The sequence below is a fragment of the Ambystoma mexicanum genome, chromosome 4p (genome assembly GCF_040938575.1).
Source record: "Ambystoma mexicanum isolate Mex_15411 chromosome 4p, UKY_AmexF1_1, whole genome shotgun sequence".
NCBI lineage: Eukaryota > Metazoa > Chordata > Amphibia > Caudata > Ambystomatidae > Ambystoma > Ambystoma mexicanum.
The window spans coordinates 825818176-825842832 of NC_090927.1; the positions used below are offsets into that span (position 1 = coordinate 825818176).

The following is a 24657-nucleotide window of genomic DNA, read 5'->3' on the forward strand; positions in this document are numbered from 1 at the left end:
CGCCAGGCTCATAGAAAACGTCAGTCCTGGCGCCATAGGTGCCAGGCTCATTATGAAAGTGTTTGGGTGCACTTACCTGATGCAGACCATGCTGCAGAACCCCGGCCTCCTTGAGGCCTGAAAGGAACTACTTTACCTGTGGGACTCATTTACCACCCCGGCGTGGTCGGGGAAGGATACATACCTGATTGGAGGAAGGACACATTCTAGGAACTTCTTCCAAGGCTATTTAAACCACACCCGATCAGCCACACGTGCTTCGCGTTGTTCTGCATCTAGCAGCTGGACGCTCACCGTGTCTGCTCCTGCATCTTGCCTTCTGCCACACCTGCCAGCATCCTGAATCACCTGCAAAGGAAGGGAACAAGAGAACAGAAGAAGGAAAAGGCCTCACCTGCTAAATCTGCATCCCAGAGACATTTCGCCGACAATCCTGAAAAGGAAGACAGCGCCACATTCTACTCACCTTTACAGGGCGCCTCCATGTTCAGCAGCGACCATCCGGATTCGCAGTCGCGCCCCCGCGCCTAGGGAGAAAAAGACAAGAACAAAGGTGAGAGAAAGAAGGGAAAAGGGAAGCTAAAACTCCATGTCAAGACTTACCTGTTGGGTCATTCCCTTTTCATTTCGGGTCCGTGCCGCATCCAGGCATTTTCGGACCCCGGCCCCTAAGGGGAAAAAGACATCAGCGTTAATGAGTGAATGAAAAGACATTACCAAAACACTCATTAAAGACTTACCTGATTTCCACAAGGATTTCACCGCTCACCTCGGGTCGGTGCCTGCTCCCCGGCATTCCGTACCCCGGCCCCTATGGGGAAAAAGACACTAGCATTAGAACATTAATGCATGGACACAAGGGGAACCACTTATAGAAAAACTTACCTGGAAGCCAAGCAAGTTTGGTTCTCACCCATCCGAAAATCCAGTGACGTAACTGGATACCAACGCGCCCCTGCATCAGAAGCAGGATGGAGAGCTCGTCCTTCCAGACCCTAAGGTGAGACGCTACGGGGAAGCACAGAAGGGTTTTGAGGAGGGTGAGAGGGGTAAGTGGGAGGCCGATTGCATTACCCCGCAGACAGTTAACCCCCTATTCTCACCTACAGAAGGATACTTCTGCGAGTCAGACAAGCCAGATCTGGGGCCCGGTCCAGTCCGTCTTCCCAACCCTGCGCATCACCTTAGACGAGGTCACAGCAGCGCGAACCAGGCGAGCGCCCCCGTGGGAGTCAGGTGAGCGTTACATAATGTTTAGGTGTGCTCGAAGGATAGTATAGTCATCGGGGATGGCTAGTGAGAGAGCTGGGCCAGCGGCTGCATGGAGCCAGGACTCAGTGATGGCTAGGAGATCTTCTCTCCAAGAATAAGGTCTGCTATATCTGTGGCATGGGCTAATACAGATTGCGCATTAATTAAGGCTCCTCTTATGGTTTTGATACAGGTGGATACAGTGGTTAAGTTGTGAGCCTTATGCTTGGTCATAGTATTAGTTAGGCTATGCTTGGGTTTGTCCGTCAGGCGGTTGGTAGGGGTGACTGTGTACATAGGTGGGGTCTGGTTAGTCAATTTAGACTGGATGCAATCCCTGGCTTGAGGTTCATATAGTTTGGGTAATCTGGCCCGTAGTTTGGCGTTTCTAGCGGTGAGGCTGCATGGTGTAGGGAGATACATAATGAGTGGGGGAATGTTGCCTACGGAGGCAGAGCTAAAGGTAGGGCTAGGCTGGCCGGATAAATGGATGAGGTGGAGAATTACTCTCAGCAATGCTGAGTAGATGCCTGGGTGGTAAATTCTGTAGGTGTAGGTAGGGTGTGGCGGTCAGATGGCAGGGCAGGTAGCTACTAGGTGATACTACCTACTAGGTAGCTACATAAGAAAATGTTTTTAGAAGCAGCTCACATCCTTCAGTGCGGTGCGATAAAACGGAGGGGCCAGGATCAAGTCGATCTTCAAGTGCATAACGTGCACAGAGCAGTTAAAGAAGAACTCTGGGTACATTGTGCACCAGAGATCTATGAGCTAGAGCTGTTACATGATGTTGTGGATCTACTGGGCAGTACCAGGCAGACATCTAGGGGACGCATTAGATCTGTCCTTGGAGACTTCGAGAATAGTATTAAATTCCCCCTGCCCATATGATGTTGGAGCCCAAGTATTTAAGAGGTCACCAAAGAATTGGGAGTCATCAATATTGGGTGCATGTATATTAACCAAAGTTGTCCTCATCCCAGCCAGGCTCCCCGAGACGATGACATAGCGACCGTTGGGATCCACCTCGCTACTGGGCACCGTAAAGTGAAGAGACTTATGGATCAGTGTGATCACCCTGCGGGAGCTAGGGGAGTATGAAGTATACCACGGAAGTGGACCCCAGGCACTTTGTAAAGCACTCATTACCCAAGCCCACCAAATGGGACGCCTGAAGAAGCACAATCCTAATGCCCTGCCAATCCAGAACTGCCCAAATCATTCTCTCTTTGATCACATTATTCAGACCCCTTACATTCCAGCTAATTAAAGAGGCGCCTGACAAATTACGGTTCCTCCTTGAGCCCTTAGGCATCCCTACGCGGGTAGCCATGTTTTGTAAGGCAACAAAACGATTCCATGTCTCGCCTCATTGCATGTGAATTAATTGGAGCACCTAACCCCGCCCAACAGGGCAACCAAACTCCCCAACAACCCCAATCTCACTGCCATCCCCCAATTTGTAGCACAATCCCCCGCCCCCACAAACCCAGAACCATAACAGCGGACTACCGCCCTGTGGGGCCAGAAGAGCCACCTTGAAGACCCTGCTCCACATTGGGAGGCCGCTGGGCCTCAATAAGTATATCTCACACATTGTGGACTGCTCAGTTACATTCCTTGACAAACATGACAAAACACAAAAAGCAAGCCACCCACCACAAATAGGGCTGAATCATACCCAGCTCTCAGAGATCCCACCACCCACAATCTGCACAGTCTGACAGCTATTAAACAATTGCTCCAAGAGGCACATAACAAAAATCTGTTAGGTACCGTTTCCCACCTTCCTGCTCCTCAGGACAGCCTTCCTCGGCAGCGTATCCAGAAATGTGTCTGTCTCCTCCAGGTTTGTGAAGAAGAGTACCTTGCCCTCATGGATCAGTTTAGCGGGAAAGAGCATGGCATATTTCAGTCACCTCTCACGCAACCTGTTTAGCTGAGGCAAACGCTTGCTGGGCTTTATGCATGGCTGGGGTGAAGTCTGGATAGAAGGAGACCGGGGCGCCTTGATGGTTCAGTTGCCCCCGATCACATGCCAGTCGAAGGATCGAGTCCATCTTCCTATAGTTTTTTTTATTTTTTAATCATTTTTTTAAAATTATTTGTGTAGCGCACAACAGCCTGTAGGCATTGTTGTGCTGTTACAGAGGTAAGTAGGCCACTTAGTTACAATGGTACAGACCGAGAGTGTTAAAGATATAAGAACTGTTGTGAGATGGTTACAGTGGTGTAAGAATAGTTACATTGGTGCATGACAAGGCAAATACAGTGTAGAGAATTCAAAAGGTTGCCAGAGACATGAGTACGCATGCGTGAAGCACAGATCGAGGGTGAGGCAGAGGTTAGTTAGACAACCAAGTTTGGAGTGCTTTGCGAAATGTAAGGTGTCAGTGTTCATTTCTGAGGGTGAGAGGAAGAGAGTTCCATTGTTTGGCAGCAATGAAGGGGAAGCTGGCGCCACCTGCTTTGGCTTGTTTGACTCTGGGGATTATGAGCTGGTGGGAGTAAGGTGTTCTCATGGGTCTGAAAGAAAGTAGTTCAGTAGACAAACAATAACAGCCTAGTATTTTGCCCAGGCTTTGGGGCAGGAACCTTTGCTCCCTTTCCACCAGAAACTGTGACGATAGCAGAGGTTCCTTCAAAATCTCCCTAATGAAGCCCTCAATGAAAACTTCCATATTAGGGTGGTGAGGCCCCTCGGGAGGCAGATAATCCAGACATTATTTTGAGTGGACCTTGCCACCAGATCCTGGTCTTCATTTCCCTGCACAGAGCTTGCACCTAAGACTGAGTCTCTGCGCTCTCATCGTCCAGGCAACCTATCCAATTCTCTTCCTCTGAGATGCAACTATTTTCTTTCTCCATCCTTTGTTGCATCTGCTCCATCTGGAAGACCAGATTATCTAGTTTGCCATTGACGGAGTCAAAGCTGGCCTTCATCTGGGAGATTAGTAGAGCACAGTGCAACAAAGACATCCCCTCAAGGCTTGAGGTGGGTACTGCCGGCTTGGTTTTCCCTGGAGCCGAAGACTAGATGGGGGAGGCCTTGAGACTGTCCACCATCTGGTTCTGCATCAATGTGGCCATATGCAGCTTTTTGGTAAAGCTTAGATTCTCCTGCTTCCTGCCACCCCTAGCCATGAACCTGTGATCCGGGGAGTGGGCCCGGTGCTAAATCACTGGTCATTACCCCCCAAAAGACTTTTTCTTTTGGCCCCTTACTTTTTCCTTCACAGGGCTCCCTCCAGGTAGGCCGATGCACGTTTCCCGGCTCCGGGATCATTCCAACATTGGCTCCTGCCCTACCAGCCACCTCTCACGGAAGCAGCCTTTTGTAGCTGAGGGACACTCTGAGCTCTTTTTTATGCCCTGCAGGGCTCCATGATGCGTTGGAGATCAGCCCTTCACCTCCCGCACACACCTGGCTCACCAGCCACCCCTCAGGGATGTGGCTGGGCCTCCGGAGCGTTGCAGGTGCAGGGGCTGTCAGCTACTCTCCCTGCCCCAGCAACATGGCTCTGCCCCAGCAATTGAAGCAGCCCTCCACCTGGTAGCAGGAGGAACTCACTGCTGCCCCTTGCTGCCGCTTGGGGCAAACGACCCTCCAAGTCTGTGCTGTCACCACCACAGTGGCACTCAGCACTGGTTCAGGTCCTGTGTGCACCATGCTCTACAGACGAGTTCCACTCCCAGCCGCTGTAGGCCCCTCTCAGCAGATCGGTAAGTGGGCTTCCAATACTTCTCTGGTGCGGCCCGTTGGATCGCTCTTCCCTTGGCTGCAGTGATCTGATGCTGTATGTCGGTGGGAAGTGCTTTAGACCCCGAAAATCAGCCTGCCCAGCTTCAGCACAAGCAGAGATTCACTGTAAGACCCCATCTTGGCGGCTGCTCGCTAGTGCCCCCAAGAGCTTATTTTGTTGACTAAAAGTGACTGTATAGTTTTGAATGAGTGTACTGAATGGCACAAAATTAAATCTGCCAATGTATAGACAGCTTTGAAAAAGAATTACATTCACAATTTAGAGATGTCACTGGAGTATAACGTTGTTGCCTGACGTAAAAGTGTTCAGCCAAAAGTGTCAATGACAGTTTGTAACTGAAAGGTACACGATATATAAATAGGAAGTTTCCATTTGATATGAGACAAATAGCGTTTTACTATCTGGTAAACAAAGCATGCTAACAAGAATAGCTACTTTCGGGCCATGTTAGAGTAAAGGACCGTATGACATCAGAACGCTGGGCACAGACTTTATGTAATATTTGCGCTAGAAGTAAAGTATCAAAGCAAACCATTTGAGTGGCCAGGAAGGAGCAAGATGAACATAGTGTGGATAGAAGAAGGATAGAGCCGCCAATGAGCATAAATACAAAGCAGTAGCTAATGTGTCTATCTGTAGCAGGACGAGACAAGTAGTGTGTCTAATTGGATGACATTTATTATGTCGTTTCAGCATAGGATGAAAGTCTATCACAAGCCCCCAAAATAAGAAAAAAAGAGAAAAATATCCACACACGAGAGTAGGGAAGTACTTTTTTCAGCAGGAGTCTGTTCCACAACTATTAGGGATTTACTAATAGAGGAGCTTTCAAATAGAGTGCCCAATTAATGTGTTTTGGTCTTTCTTGCAGCACATGGGCAGTTTTGTTTTCTCTCTGATGGGGAAGAGAGTAGAGACAAGTAAGTCCATTAATGGCTTAAGTACATGTGGACTACATGTAATGTCTAAAACTATCCATTACTAATTGTTAATATGGTATACGTTTTGATCTTTAAGGTGCTCAGAGAACATTAACAGTGTAGTTAAACACACATATACCACGGGGAAAGATAGATAAGATGGAAGAAGCAATGTGAATAATTAGATTTAGAAAAGTGCTTGCTAGTTTCTTAAATGCAAATAAAATTTGAAAACACTTTTTTTAATTTGGGTGTAGGAATAACTGTTGATGTGGTTTGCATAATAGTGCTGTCACAGGACGTGAAACAGCAAATAAGTTCTGAAGAAATGAGTCTAGTTTTTCGTAAAATTGAAAGCTGTAAATGTTTCTTTACCCCTGACGAAGTTCTCTGATTGATTCAAGTGTATAAGGAATGAAACATGTTGGGTTTATTGGACAAAGCAAAATAATGAATGGACACAGTCATTATCAAGCACATGCTCATTTTCGGTGTAAAGCTAGTGCAGTATTGTTGGAAGTAAAATGTGTATTGATTTTGTGTATGTTAGGATTGCTAATAATAAATTGCTTTATACGGTATTGTGATTAAGAAGTGGAATAATCAACATAGATTGGGCCTCATTAGGACCCAGGCGGTAAGGGGTTTACGGCAGCGTAAACAGCGCCGACCCTTACCGCCTGATTCCGAGGTCCCTTAGCGCCATGGAGGATTTAACACCTGCTTTTAGCAGGTGTTAAAATCCATGGCGCTAAGGGACCTTGTTGTTAATTACGCCACCGTAATTTACGGTGGCGTAATTAACGCCTTCCCCACTCCCATTATGCCCTATGGGGCAAAAATGGGAATGGGGAAGGGTAAATGGGGATTGGGGACTTACCGCCCCGCCAACCTCGGAATGGGGCGGTAAGTCCGCCAACCACCATGGCGTAAACGTAGTTTACGCCATGGTGGTAAAGGTACGACCCAGGCGGTAACTTACCGCCTAGGTCGTAATGAGGCCCATTGTGTCATTGCATAAATTGAGACTGTATATGTTATATGTTTGGACTAATGATACGAGATCAGTAGACCTTCGTAGAGAACAATAAAATATGGTGCATTTTTTAATAACAAAAGATTGATGAGTTTGAAGGTATACATTAAAATAATTTTTAAGATTTGCCCCAGTTGCGGATTATTCACTTTCGATTATGTGAACTGGGTCTCTGTTGTTCGACAGCAGTTCACCTCACTTAATAATTCGGTCCTATTCATACTTTGTCTGGTTCGAATCTTTTGTTACTGTTTGGTTTGTAATTGGTATTTGGCTCCTGTCAGGGAACTTAAATTTCACACCTTGGTGCTTTTAATCAATGCAACAATAAAACAGGCTTCTGAGAGATTTCTTTGTTTTACTGCAACAGCACCACTTCAGCGGACACCTGGTAACTTACGACTGGCACGACATCTACGTTTGAAACATGAGTACCCTTCAAAGCCATAAATAGTCATCCCCCACAGATACTGCTACTATTTTCAAACAACTAGGGTTCATTTTAAGAGGACATTTGCTGGAAGAGTTTTACTCAAAGATGCAAATGTCCCTCCTAGACTCTTTTCATCAAGGAACACATGTTATGATAATATGTTTTATGTGCTGGGACTAGAACCCATCGCTATCTACTTCCGAAAACAATTTTTCGATGCTGGAATCCGACTGGGCAACTCGGACCACATTATTTCCCTCTATGCGGATGATGTCTTATTATTTGTCAGGGACCCATACAACAATGTGCCCACGATGTTAGACGTCCTAGACAACTTTGCGAAGTTTTCTGGTATAAAATTCAGCCGGGCAAAATCCTGTCTTTTCCCCCTGGCAGATCTTAAGAGAAAGGTGACTTCGCAACTACCCCTGATGGGAATAAAATGGGAGCACACCTCGTTCAAATACTTAGGGATACACACAATGCACTCCCCGGAACAAATGCATGAACACAACACTAAGGCTGCTCTTCCTGCCTTAAGGAAATCTATGGCCTTCTGGGCGAAACTCCCCCTATCCATGATGGGCAGGGCCTCCATAATTAAAATGATCGTCCTCCCTAGATTCTTGTATGGGTTCCAAAACGTACACTTCTATATCAAAGCCCCCTTTTTTCGCCTAATGGAAAGGATGCTGAGAGACTTCCTGTGGGGGAGGGGAAGACGTAAGATAGCACTTACTACTTTGTCATTACCGTACACCCAGGGGGGAATCCAACTCCCGAACTTTGAAAAATACTATCTAGCAGCACAGCTTGGCTTTATCACCAAGTGGCTGGCTGACGATGCCACATCGGAGACGCCATTCCTGCAGCCACTGATCTCCCCGTTGTATATGAAAGAACTTCCCTGGGCCCCCACCCACCTGATAGCAAATGCACCCATGTTGGTCACCCTTGGCCGCAGAGTCTGGAGTAGGACTGAATCTCTTGCCCATGCCAAACATCAATACTCCCCGAACATACCGCTGATCTCGGACCTATGCAAATCCCCCGAGGACTTACAGCACCTCAGACACTGGGAACAAAAAGGGATATACACATGGGGGGACCTGTACACAGAGGGGGAGTTCAAAGAATTCAAAACTCTCCAAGAAGAAAATGATATCCACACAGGCCAGTTTCTGTGGTACCAAAAGTTAAGATTCACGGCAAGAACCAACTGGCCGACATGGCCAGAGGAACCAAATTCAAACCCCCTGATCACACTACTATACGAATTGGGTGAGGGAGGTAGACCGGTGTCTCAGATCTATAGCCACCTAAGCGACACCCCCAATCCACGCAGCGCTGGTCTAAAATCCAGCTGGGAAGCAGACATAGGCCGAGAATTAACAGATGGCGAATGGGAGAGAGCCCTGACATATCCTAAAACAGTGTCCAGGAACCATAGATTTAGACAAATACAACTGAACCTCTTGCACCGGACATACTTAACCCCATCCAGGCTGGCCAAACTTCACAAGTCTCAAAATTCCAAATGCACATGGTGCGAAATGGACAATGCAGATCTGCTTCACGCATTCTGGCAATGTGCCAAGACACAGTCTCTGTGGTTCTTCATACAACAAACTAGTGAGAAACTGGGGCTGACCAGATACGAATGGTCTCCGGCGGTATGCCTACTGGGCACATATCCCAGACCAGCAAAGCTAAAGCACCTTGCCAAATTAATGGATATCATGTGCATCCTGGCTAAGAGGACAATCGCGATGTCCTGGAAGAAACCATCGGGGCCTCAACAGAAAATCTGGCACAAAGAACTGAAACGCTGGGTGCTAGCAGAAACAAAAGCCTGGGAGGAAAGTGTGGCCAGATCCGCAGAAGCCTCGAGCATGACCTTGGATGCCTGGAAAGGACTCACAGACCCCTTGTTCTACCCCTCTGATGATAAGCCCCCATGAGCCGGCACGAACCCACTATAAGAAGATCCATAGACTAAACTGGAGCCCCGGAAGCAGTCCACTCATGACTGCTCGTAGCCCCGACCGGAAGATCCCCCCTCCCCCGAAGGGATTAGCCCCCCTTTACACTCCCATTTGGCACCGGCTTCTCAGGAAACGAAATTGGAGATAGTTAAAGTTCTAATGTTAAGTTGTTATTATTTTTGTTTTGAAATGCAATGCAATTCATCCTCTAATGGCAGCTGAGGTAACTGCCCTGTGGTTGTACTACATAACAAATGCCAATAAACAAATTTTAAAATAAATGATAATATGTTGATCTTTCAACACCTTAGCCAAAGTCATATGGTAACTCAGTGTATTGTACAGCATCTAGGGTAAATGATTTCCCATATATATATATATTTTTATTTTTTTATTTTTATTTGTATATAATCACTACGGATTTTTACAAAGAAAAAAGGAGCAAATGGTTGGTGTTGAAGGAAATTTCAAGGACAATGTCTAATGTTCAGGTAAAAAGATGTTTCTCCATGTCGATGAAGGATGAAGAAGGGTTGACCAAGATGGTCCGGTGGGAACGACGAAGTCTCACAAAACGGCACCATGAAGGCGAGTTCTAAGGTTTTGGCGATTTCGCCAGTTTGGACCCATATGTAAACAGTAGGTGGGCGGGGATCAAGGTTCGAAGCTTCTTAAGAAGGTGTCATATTGATGATATGTTGCATGATGTTAACCGTGGCTAGAGCCCAGATTTCCCATATAACTTTATGTACTCATCAGATTGGTCCTTTAAATAAATAGCAACATATTGAAGAGGCTTCATTAGTGGAACTGCTCTTACTGGTGAGGACACTTTTTGACTTTCTTCAGCTGTGTTGGTATTGTGTGCTGTACACGTTTTTAATTTAGTTTCTTTGAATCACGTTCCCGTAACAGTACATTTTCAGGCAAACTAGTGTTTTTCTTTCTTGTACTGTTTGAATGTTTATAATAGAGATGTTGAAGAATGCCAGCTGTGAATCTTATTTTCCTTCACTTTATTTTTTATCAAAGATCTCTACTGTGAAGGAGCCTTTCATCGATCTTTCTCTTCCAATCATAGAAGAAAGGGTAAGATCTATTTTCACATTAATTGATTGTTGATTGATGAATTTGTATGCATATAAGTATGGAATTTATAAAGTGCGTACCTAGCTGGGAAGCAACGGAGCGCTGTACAAAGGTGACCTAGCTGGGCAGCAACGGAGCGCTGTACAAAGTTGACAGAGCTATTTGGTTATAAGTAGAATGGAGGGGTAGCAGTGGAGCCAGGACTGGTAGAGGGAGTGGGAATAATAAGGCTCTTAATATATATATATATATATATATATATATATATATATATATATATATATATATATATTTTTCTGAGGCTTGTGGAATCTACTTAGATCACATGCTATGCATAGGCCGACGTCTAGTGGAAGCTGCAGAGTATTACAATTGTTATCGAAACTCGAAAAGGGACGTGGACGGGGTGTGCCAGTAATACTATCCCTAGTGTGACGTCCACTGTACCCATAGTCCTTCACGCGTCCAGGTCCCTCAGATTGTTTTTTTTCCGTCATTATTGTCGGACGCTGAAAGTGGAGTTCCTTTCCGGCTAACGCCATTTATTATCAAAATATTAGAGCTAGTTACTCTTTCTGTCCTGTTATAGCCGTTCCTCGACAACAACTTCGACAACGGTTTCGAGGGCAAACTTCATCAGCTGCAAAACCTGCCACAACAAACTTCCAGACGGCCTCGTAAGGCTGTTCCGGGCCTAGGCCCACACAGTAGGGAGAGTGGGGGGGTGGTACATATCTTAGCTAAGTAAGAGAATGCATATATCCCCTTCTCCCCTTTCTAATCGCCAAGCTGCCCTTCCAATTAAACATGGAAAATACACCTTTTAAATTTTGTCCTAATTGTAACAAAAAATGTCCCTGTAAGGACTTGCACCGAGGGATCACAACGAGGGCCACTGCAAAGCTCGCAAGCTTATTTAAGCCAAAAACCTTAAAGGTCTGCAAAAGAAAGCGCTGGGCCCACCACGCCATGCAGGCCGAGGCCGCCATAGACGTGGAGGGTGCTTCTAGATATGATGCTGGAAATGCATTGGAGGGACAGGACCTCCATGTCCTTGTCCTGTACTTCCGTTATCATGTGTTTTCTGTGTTGTTTTCTGCACAGGAGTGCATGTGGGACTCCTGGCAGTGCAGCTCTTCCTCTTTTTGGTTGTGGTGAACAGACCCTTGGGATAACCTTATGGCAGCCATGGGTGGGGGTACAACCCTGTACCCCTAGTGTATGTTTTTGGGCACCTGTGTGTGGCCCACAGACCAGGGTGTGGGCTTGTGGTAGCTCCATGCTGAATTGGACAGGTGCACCTGCATGTGTCCCACAGAGCAGGGTATGGGCTTGTGGCAGCTCCATGCTGAATTTGACAGATGCTCTGAGTATCCTCCATTCTGGGATGCCCAGGTCCTGCCATAGGAATCAGTGGATTCCTGATAGGAGGCAAGATGGCACATGTGGCCTCTTGGTTTCTATTCCCTGTTACCTTGCTTTCCCAAAGTCCCGGGAAACCCTGACTCTGACCCTTCCCCTGACTGGCTGTTGGGGGAAAGAACCATATATGGTATTGAGGGGAAGTCCAGGCCAGACTGGCGGGAGCCTTCCCAATGACTGTATGTTGTGTGAACACCCTTGGGGTGGGACCTTTGTGAATGGAGTGTGTGACCAATATGCACTTCATGTTATGGGTGTCTGGTATCTGTGTGTGTGACACAAAGAATGAGACAGTCCTGCCTGAAACTGACATGAATGCAGTGTGGTGTGCTGAAAGGCTGGGTGCTTGCCCCAATCCACATTCCTTGTTATGAGTGTCTGGGTGGATGTGAACGGCTTGAATGCACTGTGAGCCTGATTGGCTGCCTGCCTGCATGAATGCCCTTTGACTGATTGGCTGACTGAGCATGGCTCAGCACGGTGAATGAGAGACAGAACTGTATATCTGGGGACCTCTCACTTAACAGAATTTTTCAGAAGCTAAAGTCGAAACTTGATGCTTAACCTTAAAGCCCAGCTGGAAGAAGAAGGTTTGCTGCTGCTTTCCGTCGATGAAATCTGAAGGCTGTCTTGTCTGTCAAGGACTGATCCAAGAGAGGACCTGGCTAGGAGACCTCTCCCCGAGCTACGAGGGAACATCATGCATAAAGCTGATCTTCACCGAGGCACCCTGGAAACCAGTCCCGAAAGGCTGTCGATCGGAGACGGGGTCCGGCGAGGAATCTAAAGCACTCGGACATCAAAGTCCATCATTGTCGACCAGGGTCCGAGGACCGCTGTGACCACTGGAAGCCTGTTGAGTCGTGTTGCCCAGAAGCAGGGTCAGCTTGACGCCATGCTGCTCGACCACTGGAGCCGCAAGGCTCCACAATTCCCTAAGACTTTTGAAACTAAGGACTCCCTAACCATCACAGTCGGCCGCTTTGTCCCACCGGAGAAAGTCAAGGTCGTCGACAAGCCGAGGAGAATCCGCCGGTGGGTTTCCCGCCACCCGAAGTCTTACAAAGACCAACGAAAATCCGAAAGGCAGCTGTGGTCAAGTCACGATCGTTGACGCCAGCTGCCGGGCCTACGTTCTTCATCGAGTCATTTTTGCAGCAGCAAACTCTCGTCGTCATCGAGGTGCACAGTATCAGGGCTCCAGGAGTCCAGGCGCAGGAGTGGCACGAACCAACCACCCCCTCCAAGGTCTTGGCGCCTGCAAGCGAAAGCTTACGCAGACGTCCGCAACCCCAGCGGGGAAAGAGGGTTAGGGAACGCTGGTTGGATGGGTACGGGGAAGTAGGAACACCGGATTGAGGTTGCAGGAAATAGTATTGGATAGGACACGGGAAACATAGGGAAAAAATCATTCAAAACCAAATCATGACATTACATACATCCATGCATTGCCACACCCATTTGGGGAGTGACTCCAAATAAACAAAAACAATTGGGCACTTAGCTCTGGGTTGAGTGCTGGCCACCTGCCTGCGCACTCCAGGTCCAGTCGGTATCAGAAGCGATCGATCGCTGCAAAAAGAGCAAGAATTAGGCAATGCTCCCTATAGCTCTGAATTACAGCGACACAGCACCATTTTACTCATGCATGCACATTGTCCTTTTTTCTCAGGACACGAAAGTTAGTGAGTAAGCCACGCGGGGCCCCTGCCGTGTCTTGGTTCCCCCCTGACTCTCACACCAGAATAGGGCTCATAAGGTTGAAGCGTCCTCACGCCTCAACGAGTACTGTTTTGAGCCGGCTATGTTTCCTGGTCCTCAACCCGTGCGTTTAAAAAGAACCGCACATGGTTAAAGACGCTCCGGCATTGTTTTGGGGTTCTGGGCGTGACATGCGGAAGCCGCACGTGGCCTACAATTTAACCGCAAGCGCCGTTAGTTCCCACTGGTATGGGTTAATGTGCAAACTCAAAAGAAATAACGTTGCTTTCAGGATTAAATGTCATCCAGTGCAACTGTGCACAGAACTTAACTTAGCCGTACGCAGGGGGGCTTAAGAGTGTGGGCGTTAACCCCCTGCGCGTGATTCCCCATTAATTCTCTCTCCCACAGCTGGGCATGCATGCATCACTTATCTGAGAGCCTCGAGGGGCCTGGCTGAAAGGTCCGTGGGGCGTGGCCCCTCGCGTAATCCCCTCAGGCTGGAGCTCCGGAAGATGCGACTGCTCGCGATGAAGTTCTGAGCACAAGCCCCGTGCTTGGAGCTTCGCGCATGCGCGCCGGCTCGCCACACCCCATGTGGCTTGCGAAGTGTAGTTCTTGCCGCCGGGTGTGCTGGGAAATGTGGTCCTGGAAGGCTTCTTCCTATGGAAAGGATGAAGAAGCCTTCTGTAGGGCAAAACACTATCCCCTCGCACGCTGGGCAGTCTGTACTGCTGCCTGGCACTTCTGGTACCCTGACAGTACTCCCCCCCCTTCCGAAGGGTTTGAGGATTGGCTTTCCCCGGATAAGCAGTATGAAAGAGTTTCACAAGTTTCGGAGCATGGACATTACAAGCTGGTTCCCAGGAGCGGTCTTCAGGCCCATACCCAACCCACTCTACCAAATAATACACCTGGCCATCCTTTCGCAGTCGTGAGTTCAAGATAGCTTGCACCTCATATTCGGGGTGACCTTGCACCAACACGGGTGGTGGTTTCTTAGTGCGAATAGTGGGTCTAGCTGGTTTGAGTAAAGACACATGAAACGTGGGATGGATTTTCATTTGAGTTGGCAAGGCTAAACGAACAGCCACCGGATTTATCATCTCTGTGATTGTAAAAGGCCCAAGATACCGGGGCTGTAATTTACGAGGACCCTGTAAACGTATATGCTGGGTGGACAACCATACCCGATCCCCCTGGTGGTAAACAGGACTAGGGCGCCTTTTCTTATCCGCATAAGATTTATAGGTCTCTTTGGCTTGTTGTAGGTTGTGCTGTATATCCCCCCATACTTGTTTCACGTGTGCATGCCGTCCTACAAGCGTGGGTAAATCTACTGAAGGGGCTATCGGCGACATGGGCATGGTCCGTGGATGATAACCGTACATGCCGAAAAACGGCGTATACTTTGTTGAGCTGTGCACAGAATTGTTGTAGGCAATCTCGGCCAACCAGACATATTGCACCCAGGAAGTTTCGGCAGTGGTGGCATAACAGCGCAAATATTGCTCTAGACCTTGGTTGACCTTCTCAGTCTGACCATCGGTCTCAGGATGGTACCCAGACGACAGACTGACTTCCATATTGATTAGCTTGCAGAACGCCCGCCAGAATCGGGATGTAAACTGAGGTCCCCTATCTGTAATAACACGAGAGGGAAGACCATGTAGACGTACTACATTATTAAGGAATAACTCAGCTACCTCCCCCGCAGTGGGCACGCCCTTGCAAGGGACAAAGTGACCCATCTTAGTGAGGGAATCTACAATGACTAGGATCGAAGTGTGTTTATCCACTGGTGGTAAATCCACAATTAGATCCATTGTTACGGTGTGCCATGGAGCTGATGGCGTGGGTAAGGGTTGCAGTAATCCTGCCGGTTTTTGATGGCCAGCCTTTTGTCGACTGCATGTGTCACAATCGGATACGTAAACTCGAGTATCTCGCAACATAGTGGGCCACCAAAAATGTCGCGCTACATTTCTTTGGGTTTTTGCTATACCTGGGTGCCCAGCTAGTGTGGAATCATGACACCACTGCATTACCTCAGTCCGCAACTTTGACGTGGGCAAATATAAAGCCTTTTCATAATAGGGAAGGCCATTCACAATAGTATGTTTGGGCCCTCTAGTGCTCCATTCTTCTAACTCTGAAGCTGACATATTTTCTAGCACATCCTCAAAGATGTTAGGTCTACCCACCACGCCTATAATCTGGTGTGGGGGTATTATTGGCCGGGTCTCACTCGCTTGCTTCTCCTCAGGCTCGGGATACCGAGACAAGATATCAGCTTTACGATTGTCGGTCCCAGGCCGATACGTAATAAGGAAGTCGTAATCGGCAAAGAACAGAGCCCACCGTAATTGGCGGTGGCTGAGTGTCTTAGCGGTTTTTATAAACTGCAAATTGCGGTGGTCAGTCATGACGGTTATTTTCTGACGGCCCCCTAACAGATAATGCCTCCATTCTGCAAAGGCGGACTTCACTGCCAACAGTTCCCTGTCGGCTATGGTATAGTTTATTTCTGCCGAGAGCAGCTTCCTGGAATGGTAGGCTACTGGGTGTAGAAGGCCAGTTTTAGGATCACGCTGGGAGAGGATTGCTCCCAGAGCATAACTAGACGCGTCTGTTTCTATCACGAATGGCTCGACCCTTCCGTAATAGCGTAGTTATTGGGGTTACCAGTTCTGAGAAATTTTTAATGAACCGCCGATAGAAATTAGCAAAGCCAAGAAAGGCCTGCACTTCCTTCACGGAAGTGGGTGCTGGCCAATCCAAGATTGCTTGGACCTTTCTTTTGTCCATTTGTACTCCTGACGGGGTCAAAAAGTACCCAAGGAATTCAACCGTGGTGCAGTGAAATTCGCACTTTTCAAGCTTGGCGAACAAGTTGTACTCTCTAAGGCGTTGTAAAATTGCCTTCACATGCTGAACATGCTCTTGCATATTTCGTGAGTAAATTAAGATGTCGTCTATGTACACGACAGCGAACACATCAAGATACTCACGAAGTACTTCGTCAAGGAAGTGTTGGAAGGCTGCAGGGGCGTTACAGAGACCAAACGGCATTACTTGGTATTCGTATAAACCAAATTTTGTTCGAAAAGCCGTTTTCCACTCGTCCCCAGCTCTGACTCGCACCAAGTGGTAAGCCCCTCTTAGATCCAGTTTAGTGTAGACTGTGGCGTCTCGCACCTGATCTAATAGAACTGGTATTAGGGGTAGTGGGTATCGATTTTTTATTGTGATGCTGTTAACCCCGCGATAGTCGATACAAGTTCTTAATTCACCAGACTTTTTGGGGACAAAAAAGAGCGGTGACGAGACTGGCGAGTTGGAGTGCCTAATAAACCCACTGCGTAGGTTATCATCGATGTATTTTTTAAGGTGGGCCGTTTCCGCCTCGGTAAGGGCGTAAATACGGCTACACGGGAGTACTGCCCCGGGTTCCAGATCTATACGGCAATCGAAAGACCTATGTGGTGGTAATGTCTCAGCTGCTTGTTTGTCAAACACGTCCTTGAACCCATGGTATTCTGTGGGCAAACGCTGGAGGTCTTGCATCTCCGTCAGCATTACAATGGGCCGTAGAGGGGAGTCATGATCGTTCCGAGGAACTATACAACCTTTTTGACAATAGTCTGATGAAAAGGTAACTGTGCCTGTTGACCAGGACACCTGTGGGTCATGCCTCCTGAGCCAGGGAAGCCCCAAGATCAGGCGGAACTGTGGCGCAGCTATAAGGTCAAATTGCACCTTCTCGAGATGAGTTCCCGAGCAACGCAGTTCCAGCACTTGGGTTCTATGGGTTATGGGCCCGGAACTTAGGACTGTGCCATCTACTGCACGTACTGCCTCTGGATTTTCCCTTCGGCATACCGGTATGTTTAATTTGGCAGCATAAGCTATGTCTATGAAATTACCAGTTGCTCCTGAGTCCAGAAACAGCGTAACCTGGGTTTCTTGGTCTAGAAAACTCAAGCACCCTTGCAGAGAAATATGTGGTGCGTTACTTGTACTGTTGTTCCTTGGGGCCATTAAAACGTCCTGGCTCGACTGTATGACCCTTACTGTCGAGCTGACGCGTTTCCCTGCACCCTGGGTTTCGAGGGACATTCTCGGACAAAGTGTCCTGAGGTTCCGCAATACATGCAAAGACCCTCCTTTCGTCGGCGATCTCTTTCTTCCTTAACAAGGGGTCCCCGGGCAGCACCGATCTGCATGGGCTCTTCCCCACTCGCTTTCTCGGGTGTTCGAGTAGAGCGTGACTGATCTAGACGGGCGAACGGGCGTAAATCCCCGCGTCGCTTATCTCCCCGTCGCTCTGCCTGACGGTGATCCAACCGCAGAGCTAGATCGATCATAGCTGGGCAGCTAATGGGTTGTGGGTCCACCTGGGCGATTAAGTCCTTTAATTCATCCCGCAAACCCTGGTAAAAAAGAGACATCCTTTTTTCCCTAGGCCAATCAGCCTCAGCCACTAGACGATTGAACTGAGTCACGTACGTGATCAGCTCCCTGTTGCCTTGTCGTAAGGTTAATAGCTCTCGGTCCCTACACAATGCTGCAGCTCTTCGGTCGAATATTTTTTCAAATTCAGCCAAAAACTCGTCCCAATCATATAGGACACCATCATCCCGTTGTATCAACGGATTTGCCCATGCCGCCGCATCACCACTAAGATAAGAAATCACGAAGGCTGTTCGTGCCTGTACAGAGCGAAAGGCGGCAGGCTTAGTGAGGAAATGTAGCCTACATTGTGTAATGAATGTCTGAAACTTATGGGGGTCTCCTGAATACCTCTCCGGAGGGGCCAAGGGAACCACAGATTCAGGAGTGACATGAACCTGCACTGGGGTCGGGGCTGGTATTCCTCCACTGGGCAGGGGGGCCGCCTGAGCACTAAGGCTGCGCACCTGAGCAGCCAAGGTAGCATAATCCTGTCTAGAGGCGGCTAACTCGGCCTGCAAATCCTGTAACACTTTAGTAAGCTCTTCCATAGTGGGGATGGGTCGTGCCACTCGGGCGCCTGCCACACGTGGGCTTGTGCTACTATCAGGGCTCCAGGAGTCCAGGCGCAGGAGTGGCACGAACCAACCACCCCCTCCAAGGTCTTGGCGCCTGCAAGCGAAAGCTTACGCAGACGTCCGCAACCCCAGCGGGGAAAGAGGGTTAGGGAACGCTGGTTGGATGGGTACGGGGAAGTAGGAACACCGGATTGAGGTTGCAGGAAATAGTATTGGATAGGACACGGGAAACATAGGGAAAAAATCATTCAAAACCAAATCATGACATTACATACATCCATGCATTGCCACACCCATTTGGGGAGTGACTCCAAATAAACAAAAACAATTGGGCACTTAGCTCTGGGTTGAGTGCTGGCCACCTGCCTGCGCACTCCAGGTCCAGTCGGTATCAGAAGCGATCGATCGCTGCAAAAAGAGCAAGAATTAGGCAATGCTCCCTATAGCTCTGAATTACAGCGACACAGCACCATTTTACTCATGCATGCACATTGTCCTTTTTTCTCAGGACACGAAAGTTAGTGAGTAAGCCACGCGGGGCCCCTGCCGTGTCTTGGTTCCCCCCTGACTCTCACACCAGAATAGGGCTCATAAGGTTGAAGCGTCCTCACGCCTCAACGAGTACTGTTTTGAGCCGGCTATGTTTCCTGGTCCTCAACCCGTGCGTTTAAAAAGAACCGCACATGGTTAAAGACGCTCCGGCATTGTTTTGGGGTTCTGGGCGTGACATGCGGAAGCCGCACGTGGCCTACAATTTAACCGCAAGCGCCGTTAGTTCCCACTGGTATGGGTTAATGTGCAAACTCAAAAGAAATAACGTTGCTTTCAGGATTAAATGTCATCCAGTGCAACTGTGCACAGAACTTAACTTAGCCGTACGCAGGGGGGCTTAAGAGTGTGGGCGTTAACCCCCTGCGCGTGATTCCCCATTAATTCTCTCTCCCACAGCTGGGCATGCATGCATCACTTATCTGAGAGCCTCGAGGGGCCTGGCTGAAAGGTCCGTGGGGCGTGGCCCCTCGCGTAATCCCCTCAGGCTGGAGCTCCGGAAGATGCGACTGCTCGCGATGAAGTTCTGAGCACAAGCCCCGTGCTTGGAGCTTCGCGCATGCGCGCCGGCTCGCCACACCCCATGTGGCTTGCGAAGTGTAGTTCTTGCCGCCGGGTGTGCTGGGAAATGTGGTCCTGGAAGGCTTCTTCCTATGGAAAGGATGAAGAAGCCTTCTGTAGGGCAAAACACTATCCCCTCGCACGCTGGGCAGTCTGTACTGCTGCCTGGCACTTCTGGTACCCTGACACACAGCACGCCTCGTCTTCACAGGACGTCCCCGACCGATCGTCGACGAGCATCGCGAATCTCGAAGCTGCTGTCCTGACGACAGTGTTCACATTTCTTCAAGGGATCTGGATGCCCTGAAACTCTGCTAAACCAGGTACATTGGGGTAGGAGAACATTGTTAGCAGTAAACAAGACTATTTTAAACATATATGGACTGGTCTTGTTGATGCACTTTATTTACCAGGTTACTCACCGTAGTGACCACCTTACTCCTAGTCCATAGTCCCCTTTCCTCCATACTTATGGGACATCTCTCCGCCCTGTGCGGGGCCCGGCACGCAGCCTTAACCACGCCCACTTTGGCTCCGCCCCGCGCATCGCCCATCAGTCCTTTTCTATCACAGGGTCAAGACCCATTAGCAACAACAGAGGAACCTTATTAGAGGAGACAGCGGGCGGGCGTATGGAGGAAAGGGGACTATGGACTAGGAGTAAGGTGGTCACTACGGTGAGTAACCCGGTAATACTCCTACGTCCCGTCCCCTTTCCCCCATACTTATGGGAGATTCCCAAGCACTCCTTACAGGAACTATGGGTGGATGGAAATACCCCTTACTGAAACAGGTTCTTCAGCACAGCCTGGCCGAACTGAGCGTCAGCTCTAGAGCTCACATCGAGGCAGTAATGCTTACAGAAAGCAGATGGGGAGGCCCAAGTAGTCGCTTTAGAGATGGACTCCCAGGGAACATACTTCTGAAAAACAACTGTGGCTGCCTTGCCTCACACCTGATGTGCATGGATACCTTTAGGAGGTTTCAGCTTTTGGACGGTGAAAGATTCCGTGATACAGGCAGCAATCCATCTGGAAATGGATGCCTTAAACGCCGGCCTGCCCTGGGGTTTACCGAAGGGCACAAACAGTTGGGAAGAGCTCCGAAGCTCGGAAGTCCTGTCCAGGTAGAACTTAAGAGCTCTTCGGACATCCAGGCAGTGTAGAACCCTTTCCGCCTCCGAGGCAGGGTTCGGAAAAAAGACCGGAAGGGAAATCGACTGATTCAGATGGAATTCGGTCACTACCTTTGGTAGGAAAGCTGGGTTCGTCCGAAGGACTACCTTGTCCTTGTGAAAGACCAAGAAAGGATGCTCCACTAACAATGCCTGGAGCTCACTCACTCTCCTCGCTGACGTAACGGCTACCAGAAAGGACACTTTCCAGGACACGTACTTGAGGTCAACCATAGCCATTGGCTCAAAGGGTTTATGGCACAGCGCCGTCAGGACTACATTTAGGTCCCAAGGCGGGTGCCGACTACGAACCGGAGGGTAGATGCGTGTCAAACCAGAAAAATGTCTCTTCACCACCGGGTTAGTTAATGAATATGAACACCGGTCTGTAGAGAGGTAGATGGAAAACGCAGAGAGATAAGTCCTGCAGGACAAGACATGAACCCCTGACTCTGCTAGGGAGGATACGAAGGACAGCACCGTGTCAATCGTCGCCGCCCTCGGGTCCAATTCTTTCTCCAAACACCAATGACAGAACCTGAGCCATTTACTCTTGTATTGGGATCTGGTCGAGGGTTTCCTGGCTGCCTTGATAATGCGCATGTTATCCGCAGACAAACCCAAATGCTCTAGAGCCGTGAACTCAGGCACCATGCCGCCAAGTTGAGCGATTGTGGGGAGGGGTGCCACATCTGCTGTTCCCCTTGGTGAAGAAGATCGGGAGTTACTGGTAACCTGATCGACCGACACACCGACAGGTGTTGAAGTTCTGAGAACCGAAACCTGGCCGGCCACCACGGAGCTATCAGTAGAAGAGAACAGTTGTCAGAGCTCTTCAACTTCCAAATTGCTCGATGAACTAGAGGAAGAGGCGGGAAGGCGTAAGCTCTCATGTTGTGCCATGGGATCTCGAGTGCGTCCCCCAGAGAGGAGGCTCCCAGCCCCCTCTGGAGGCGTACTGAGGAAGCTTCTTGTTTACCGCCGTGGCGAAGATGTCCACCTCCGGTGTGCCCCAACGCGAGAAAATCCTTGAGAGGATCTCCGCCTTCAACTCCCACTCGTAGCTGACCACTGTCCACCGGCTGAGGGCATCCGCGGTGCCATTCAGCCGGCCCGGGATGTGCACTGCAAGCAGCCAGACCCCATGAAGCACGGCCCACTCCTAAATCTGGATGGACAGATCCACGAGAGGGGGAGACTTTGTTCCTCCTTGCTTGTTTATGTAGTATATTGACACCGCATTGTCCGTTCTTATGCGGACCACCTTGTTGACAATGAGAGGTCTGAACGCCTTGAGCGCCAGAAGCTCCAAATGATTTATGTGCAGGAGCTTGTCCTGAGGTGACCAGAGGTCCGAGACCTGAAGAAGATCTAACGTAGTACCCCACCCGAAAAGGGAGGAGTCTGTCGTGATCGTCACCATGGGGGCTGGGTCCTGGAACCCCGCGCCCACTGACAGGTTGCTGAGAGATGCCAGTCCAGGTCCACTCTCATGGAATCCGGAATCATAATCCGCTTGGAATCCAGGTCTACAGCCTGACGCCAGGAACTCCGAAGAGCCATCTGGGTCTGTCTCATTTTGAGACGAGCAAGAGGAAGAGCCAGTACACACGAGGCCGTGAGGCCCAGAAGCCTCTGGAACCACCAGGCCGACATGCTCTCCGACTGCATAAACATCTGACACGTGGCCGACAGATCCGCCATTCTGTCCCCGGTCAGATACACTCGGCAGTCTATCGTGTTCCAACGAAAACCTAGGAAAGTCAGGTCCTGTGAGACAGTCATGGAGGATTTCAGCCAGTACACCGACAGCTCAAGATGGAACAGGAGCTGAAGGAGAGACTGGAGGTTGCCCGCTGCTGCCAACGGACAAGGGCTGCGTAGGAGCCAGTCGTCCAAATAGGGATACACATGGATACCCTGGAGACGAAGATAGACCGCAATCACCGACATCATCTTCGTGAAGACACGCGGCGCCGAACTGAGGCCAAAAGGAAGCACTCGAAACTGGAAGTGCTCCTCTCCCAAAGAGAAACGGAGGTATCTCCTGTGTGGATTCCAAATCAGAATATGCATGTACGCATCCTGAAGATCCACCACGCTGAGCAAATCGCCTGTCTGCAACGAGGAGCGAATCTGGCCGGGCGTGATCATCTTGAATTTCTCTTGGGGTAGGGAAAGATTGAACTGGGGAAGGTCTAGGATGGTGCGCAGGCCAGCCTGGTTGGGTTTGGGCACCGTAAACAGCCGGGAGTAGAAGCCCTCCCCTCGCTCCCCAAGGGGAACGGGTTCCACAGCTCTGAGGAGCAGAAGTTTCTGAACCTCGGCCTTGAGGGAGGGTGAGCCCGACAGCTGAAAAGGAGGGTTGAGGTGTGGGGTATGGGGTAAAGGTAAGCGGAAGTCCGCTCGAGCGACTGACAAGACCCATCTGTCTTCTGTGATGGCCTGCCACGCCTCCCAATGAGACGCTTTGCGTCCTCCCACCGGGGTCTCGTGCGAGCCGAAAAACCCTCATTTGGCAGGTTTATCGTTGGCGGTGCCACCTGAACCTGATGAGGAGGCTGAGGAGCGGGATAAATACCACGTACGCTGTTGTCTACGGTGGTTATTCCCTGCAGGAGTATCCACTCTCCGAGATTTGCGGTCGTTGAAGCCCCTAAAACCAGAGGAAGGTCGACCTTGCGACAACGGACTTTGAGCCTTGAAGGGAGCTTTAACCAGAACAGACAGTGATTTGGCCGTCTGAGTGCTGTCTTTGGTTTTGGTGAGCTCTACATCAGTAGAAGAGTGAAAAAGCTCCTTACCATCAAATGGAAGGTGCAGAACCTTGTCTTGCACCTCCTTCGAGAACTTAGTGGCATGTAGCCACGCTTGCCGCGAGGTATCAACCCCAAGCATCAGACCCCGAACCGAGGTGTCTACGTGATGAGCCGCAGCCTCCAGGAGATCCTGGGCCAAGACCCTGACATCGGAAAGGCCTCCTCTGAAATCCTCCAACTTATTGACCGGAATGTGCTCCTCAAACTCCGACAGACCTCTCCACATCCGCATGTTAGCTCAAAATCAATTCTGCATTGGCCTGCCTGAGCTGCAAGGCCGAATTGGCAAAGATTTTCCTCCCTAGGGAGTCCAGGAGCTTGTCCTCCTTTCCCAAGACCTGAGTAGCCATCGCGGAGGAGGATGCTGCAGGTCTGGATTGCAACATAGCCGCAGCTACCACTGTGGAGGAGGGAGGCGGACAAGACGACAAGGCCACTTCTTCCGAAGAATGTATCCTGTACCTCGCATCAATCTTTTTATTGACAAAAAGTCTCGAGTGTGGCTTTTCCCAAACTCTTCGGACCTCAGCCAGAACGTCCTTCTGCAAGAACAGGCCGGTACGTTCCAAAGGAGACAAGGTGAACGCCCCAGAAAGCACGCCCTCCTGCGGAGCAGGTGCCTCGGGCACCGGAACATCTAAGAAACTCATCATATCCAGTACCCGGTCATGGAAAGCTCTGATAGAGCGGGGAAGGTCCTCGTTGTCCTGATCGCCTTGAGGGTCATCTGACAGGTCAGGATCCTGCTGAGCCGTGTCAGGCACTGCCACGTCCACTGGGGACAATGGTGGCACAGGCGGAAGCGCAGGAGGAGGCACCACGGGCAAGGTAGGTGCCGGCGGAACCACCATCGGAACAGGTGGAGCCGGAGGCGCAGGTGGACATATCTCCTTGAAAAGCCCTTTGAAATATTCCCTCATGGG

General features: G+C 49.5%; 1 protein-coding gene across 4 annotated transcripts in view; it reads left to right on the forward strand.

Moving 5' to 3' along the window:
* USP45 (ubiquitin specific peptidase 45) overlaps window positions 1-24657 on the forward strand; it is a 3631241-nt gene that overhangs the window by 2688467 nt on the left and 918117 nt on the right. For all 4 annotated transcript variants that reach the window (XM_069606397.1, XM_069606399.1, XM_069606400.1 and 1 more), the window contains one exon: window positions 10422-10478. In XM_069606397.1, the coding sequence (XP_069462498.1) occupies window positions 10422-10478 (57 nt within the window). The remainder of the gene's footprint in view (window positions 1-10421; window positions 10479-24657) is intronic.